At 35.6% G+C, this 5,428-nt stretch overlaps 2 protein-coding genes across 5 annotated transcripts in view; both read left to right on the top strand.

The window, feature by feature from the left end:
- Window position 1: 1 nt before the first annotated feature.
- LOC129574097 (dynein regulatory complex protein 10-like) lies at window positions 2-1,702 on the top strand. The gene is made up of 4 exons (XM_055455511.1): window positions 2-683; window positions 771-1,063; window positions 1,134-1,283; window positions 1,366-1,702. The coding sequence occupies exons 1-4, from the start codon at window positions 234-236 to the stop codon at window positions 1,700-1,702; spliced, it is 1,230 nt and encodes a 409-aa protein (XP_055311486.1). The 5' UTR covers window positions 2-233.
- A 398-nt stretch (window positions 1,703-2,100) lies between these two features.
- Window positions 2,101-5,428, top strand: part of LOC129574089 (calcyphosin-like protein) — a 7,067-nt gene continuing 3,739 nt past the window's right edge. The window contains exons 1-3 of one of the 4 annotated variants that reach the window (XM_055455489.1): window positions 2,132-2,167; window positions 2,211-2,273; window positions 2,398-2,444. The gene's annotated coding sequence lies outside the window, so the exon portion shown is untranslated. Of the gene's footprint in view, window positions 2,274-2,397; window positions 2,445-4,915; window positions 5,177-5,428 lie in introns of those variants that run through there. The other 3 variants (XM_055455488.1, XM_055455492.1, XM_055455490.1) reach the window with 3 other exon arrangements.

The following is a 5,428-nucleotide window of genomic DNA, read 5'->3' as shown; positions in this document are numbered from 1 at the left end:
TTTCATAAAATGTTTTCTTCATTCAAATTACATCGAGTCGAAAGCAATTTATATGTCAATTGGTGAGAATAATTCATTTAAAGCGACGCAATTGCAAACTTGTTCATTCAACAACAAAAAAACTGATTGCCTTGGCAACGTCTCGATAAATAAAACGTCACATAAAATAAACAATCGTCGTTGATATTGCACCAGTTCATGAATCTGGCGGCTGTATAGTGCGTTTAAGAATAATGGCGCTTTGTCCGACTTCAATTAATGATAGCCCATCCACCAATTTGATTGATAATGATTCAGATGACAGCTATTTTTGCCAAGTAGTTTTCGAACTCATTGAACGAATCGGGAGAGAAGTCGCCTTCTATGAAGACTACGAATCAAATATTAGTGCAAAAGATTTCAAACATATCGAACTACAAATACAAGCACAACGCATTGAAAAGATTTTGGATTTGTGCATTGCCAAAATTCCGCTGGTTTTTTATATCTCCAGTTTAATTGAACAACCACGTGATCATCATTTGAAACTACTCTTCTCGCGGCGTGATGCACAACAAATCGAACAATTCACGCAAAAATGGTCGAATCTCACTGCAGACGCTTCGAATATTGATTTCATTGCTGACCTAAACGTATGTCTTGATATTGTGGAAAATAACGATGCAGCCAAGGAGTGGCAAAAGGTAGGGGTATTTTTTTTCATTTTTATAGAAATTCGATTGATATCTTCCATTTGTTCTTGTTTATTCACCGGTTTTAAATTCATTTAGAATTCGTATAGTGGGCAACGTATCATTGTCCTTTTAACGGAATTGAGACGAATAGCTTGTCATCGTATTCAAATGACTGCTTCCACGGAAATGGCCAGACAGAAGGTTTTGCACCAGATTTGGGCTGCAAATACCAAGAATACGCGAAAACTCAATCAGATACGTCGTGAAATTGAAGAAGATCAACTGAAAATGTCCAGCATTGCCACAGAGAAACAAGACGAAATCGAACGTCATGAGTTTGAAAAGCGACGCCTTATTCATAAGAATAGTATGGCGCTCAATCGATTGGTGTACGTATTGTTGGTCTCATGAAACGTCGTAAAATTTGATAATAGATAATTGTTTGGACATTAATTTTAGAATCGAATCGAATAAAGTGATGACGGAGATATGTGAAATTGGAAAATGCCATCAAAATGCGGCTCAACAATCGGTGTTGCGGGCCAAAGAAATGTTCGATACTTTACGAAAGAATGATATATGCGAGGAAAATGAAGCGATTCAGAAAAAGTTCGTAGCATTCAAAAGGGTTCTTTTTTGTGTTATTGTTTCAAATCAAAATAGGATCGAACATGTTTTTATTTCAATTTAGAATTGACCTAGAAAATCAACTAAAGGACTTTTTGCAAGTGTACGATCAGGAAATCGGAATGCGTAGCCAGAAGTTTCGGGAGTGTAAGAAGAGTCTAATGCAAGAAGCTAAAACGTTGGATGATTGGAAGGAAAAGTACAAAACGCAAGAAGTTTTATATAATAGAATTCAAGCCGACAAAGAGGCTGAAGAGGAGAAGAGACGCGAACAGCGTATTCTGTTATTTATGATGAATCGTGTAGCTCGAATTATACAACGGAATTACCGACGTCTGTTGGCTCAGCGAAAAGCAAAAAAGAAAGGGAAAGGCAAAAAAGGTGGCAAAGGGAAAAAATAATCGATTGTCAAATACTTAAATTAATTAAATGGAATAAAAATGAATATTCTAAAAACATACTTGATTTATTAAAAAGAAAGAATCGAACCGAAAATAGAGCAGCCAAATGAACAAATACGACACAGTTTTTCGGTGAGAATGTGTTAAATATTCAGATAAGCAAAAATTTCTGGTGAAATATAACGATAAATGAATGTGTATGGTGAACGGAGCCGTAAGGAGTTTTGAGTCATATGTGATTTCCCTCATAAAATATGACGCTTTCACTCGCTCTCTTTGCCCCTGCAGTTGTCCACAGTACACATGTGCGTATGTATTCGTCGACGAGTGGTAGATGTGACAAATCGGAAACCAACTGATGATATGCTTTCCATCGACTGCGTCGCATTTAAAACAACGGCAGATTTTCAGTTGGTTGTGATTCTTTGACGGTTGCAAACACACTAGACGCAAAGTGGTCGAGCTCTAAATTCCGTGTGTGTGTGTGTGTGTGTGTGTTTGAGTGGCTAGACAAGTTGTGAATTATTCAAGTTTAAAAGGCAAATATTTGAGCATTCAACAATAAATTCAGGTGACACAATCATATCAATTGTTTGCTTCTTCATACTTTTAAAACATTTTTCGTGGCATTTTTATCTTTTTTTCTTCTCAATTTTATTCGTTTTTTTTTCTCTTTTTATTTTTTTGGTACACAGCAAAAGCCTAGCTGTTTTTGTTTGTTAACATTGGGATCTATTTTCAGGTAACTGCAAGTGATAAATCGTCTATTTTTATTCTATTCAATATTAAGCATATATTTTATCATCTCGTCGGTCTTATAAATTGCAAAGCGTGATTGTAGAGAAAAGAAAAGGCATGTCTTTGATTGAAACAGTTGATTAGCACATGACTCACGTGAATATAAACCAACAATATTCGCAAATTATTTATGGCTTGGATTGGCCATGGTCGTTAATTTGCGTATTTTATGAACTTTTCTCACACATACAAGTATTGTGATTTGCTGAATAATTCAAAACTACGTGATTGCTACAAGAAAATTTTTGAGCCTGAACGGTATTTTATCTTCGCTAAAATAAAAGAATTCCCGAAGACAAGCGAATGAACAAAAACTGGCGTGTTTATGTGCGTGGGAAATTATTCATGTCCCATTTCGATGTCGGAATGGAATCGATTTTTGGTTCGTTTGACGCCTATTGATTCCTTTTGTTTTAATTTTGTACACTTACCTTGATTCGAGATACTTCACATTGAAATGTCCATTTAGTGAATCGAAGTGAGATTGAGATCACTGAATGCAATACGATTTTCCTAATTTAAAGCGAAGAATGAGTTGGAATTTTCGTCCGTGTGCATTGTGTATGCATCACCGTTACCGAGTATTCAATATCGGGAAAGAACATCTAAACTGAGTTCACTGCGAACAACGTCTCTTTTACGCTAACAGCAATTCGTACACAAACGAGTCAGTGTGACAGTTGGCGTGAGCGAGACAAAGTTTGACAGCAAACAATTTGGTTATGTCGGTTAAAATGTTCTTTAAATGAAAGTTATTTCCTGGGCGGCAATATAGTACGACATAGGAATAGTTCGTCTTATAACCGTAAATTCCATTAAAATTATTCAGTTTGACGCATTTCGTGTTATGAATGGATTTATGATGTTCGAATTGCTTTTCGTTTCATTTGATGGAAAGTATGAACAGTGATTGTAAAAAATTTTATATTTCCCCGAAAATCGACCTAAATTCTTTTCAAAAAAGCGAACGAGTTTGAGTCGATAAAGTGTTGGGCTAGTTTTTGAAGAAAAAAAGCCAGTATTCATTCATTGTATTTCATGAGCTCATAAAGGGACTGAAATGACAATAATTACAAGAGAGAGAGAGAGAGAGAGAGAGAGAGAGAGAGAGAGAGAGAGAAATCCGCTGGGTGAATTAGAAAGGCGGAACCCGTCGACGCCCAACAACTTTATGGCTTTCGTTATTCGCCAACAAAAATTAACTTGTGCATGATAATACATAATTGAAATTGGAAACTGAATTACGCAACGTGTCAACCGGGCAAACAAACAAATTTCCTTCATAACAAACATTTCCACAACGAAATTTCCATTGTCCGTTGGAAACGCACAAACGGGCGCCCATTCGACGATATTGTATACTAGCTTCAAATATGATAATTAGGAAATATTAGCGATTTACCGACTGCATGACAACGCATAGCACCCATTTAGAGACAAACCATTACGTGATTATGCCATAATGCTCCGATTGACATCGGTCGATTTTTCTAATCTAAAACACGACACATAATGTCGAAGGATTTTTTTCAATGATTTCAACGGGCTCAAAATAACCATTCAATTTGCTTGGTCCTTTTGTGTTTGGTTTCGGGAAGTGCATACATTTACTTATGTGTTTATTCACCTGTCTACTAATGCATTGGAGATGTCCATGCTTAGCCATTTTTTTCTTCATCGAATTCATTTTTTTCCATCCAGCACGAACATACAGACTCATAAAAAATTCAAGACCACCATTGCCATTAAGTATGTTGGAACAATCACAAAACTATACGTTATCAATCGAGTAGAACATTAAATGAAAATACAGGAATTCATCATTGAAATCGTAGCCATCGGAGCGCTGATATATTCATAATGCCCCACGAAAATGGTGAGAGCGCATCGATAATTCCTACAAGGACAAGGGAATTCGAACGAGGACATCGCTTATTTATAACGGACAATTTGAAACTATCGCCCAAAAATGATCGAATCTTAATCGACCGAAATGTAGCGCAAGCACACGTTTGGGTTTGATAAAATGGGTTTTATTGAAAACCATAAATTTCTTGCTATGATTGTCTATATGAATTAAGCTCACATAGAAAAATGTACAACGTTGCCTGGAAATTCCAAATAATACAATCATTTAAGCAGAACAAAAATAAATGAATTCCATTACATTTAGTTGCTCTTTTAAAAGCCCACATCAAGCCACAATACGATTTTTTACTCGGAACTTTGCATGTGTCAATTTTAATTCCGAAATGACTCACAGTTAATGAGACAGTCACATAGGATTGACCATCGATCAAATGTCACATACCGATCTGTGTGATACTCGCTATTTCAACACTTGCATACAGTTGAGTCATTATCGACGCAACATTTTTTTTTACTAAAACAATGAACCAAGTTGTTTTCGATTTTAGTTTTCATTTAGACTTTTTGCGAAGCGCCCATGTGTTGCGCCATTTTTTTCTGTGTTCGTAAGCATTGTATAGTCAGTGGAAATATCTTTGAACTAGTTTACAGAGAAATCGACAGTTTTCTTAACGTTCAAAGAAGTGATTAAATTTTGAGCTGATTTTTGAGCCAAACATCTTCATCATAAGTTCGGTTGAAACTGTTTATTTAAGCTTTCGTTTTGAATTAGGTGAGAGAAGCTGTTTCAAGTTTTTTTTTAATTAGGTAATTAGTCAACCGCATATTCGTTCTAGATCAAGAGCTGTTGAACAAAGTACTATAAATACAAGCTTCATGTCAGATAATGGAATTGTAGGTGCACATTGATGCCAATATTCAAAATATCAATTTGTTTTATCTTCATTTGATACACATCACAATATCTGCTCGCCGATAACAAGAAAAAAAATTGCTTCACTTTTCGCTCAAACTTCATGTCAGATTTTTTGTATACTGCTAAAAATTTGCACAAAAATA

The sequence above is a fragment of the Sitodiplosis mosellana genome, unplaced genomic scaffold (genome assembly GCF_009176505.1).
Source record: "Sitodiplosis mosellana isolate CC-2019 unplaced genomic scaffold, AAFC_SMos_1.0 Smas_scaffold_6150, whole genome shotgun sequence".
Classification (NCBI taxonomy): domain Eukaryota; kingdom Metazoa; phylum Arthropoda; class Insecta; order Diptera; family Cecidomyiidae; genus Sitodiplosis; species Sitodiplosis mosellana.
The sequence above is the reverse complement of the archived record's forward strand: the minus strand, read 5'-3'. Positions and strand labels throughout refer to the sequence as shown.

Coding starts and splice junctions, on each gene's coding strand:
- LOC129574097 (XM_055455511.1), top strand. CDS start 234: ATGGCGCTTTGTCCGACTTCAATTAATGATAGCCCATCCACCAATTTG. Junction 1,064..1,133: donor ATGGCGCTCAATCGATTGGT/GTACGTATTGTT, acceptor CATTAATTTTAG/AATCGAATCGAATAAAGTGA. Junction 1,284..1,365: donor AATGAAGCGATTCAGAAAAA/GTTCGTAGCATT, acceptor ATTTCAATTTAG/AATTGACCTAGAAAATCAAC.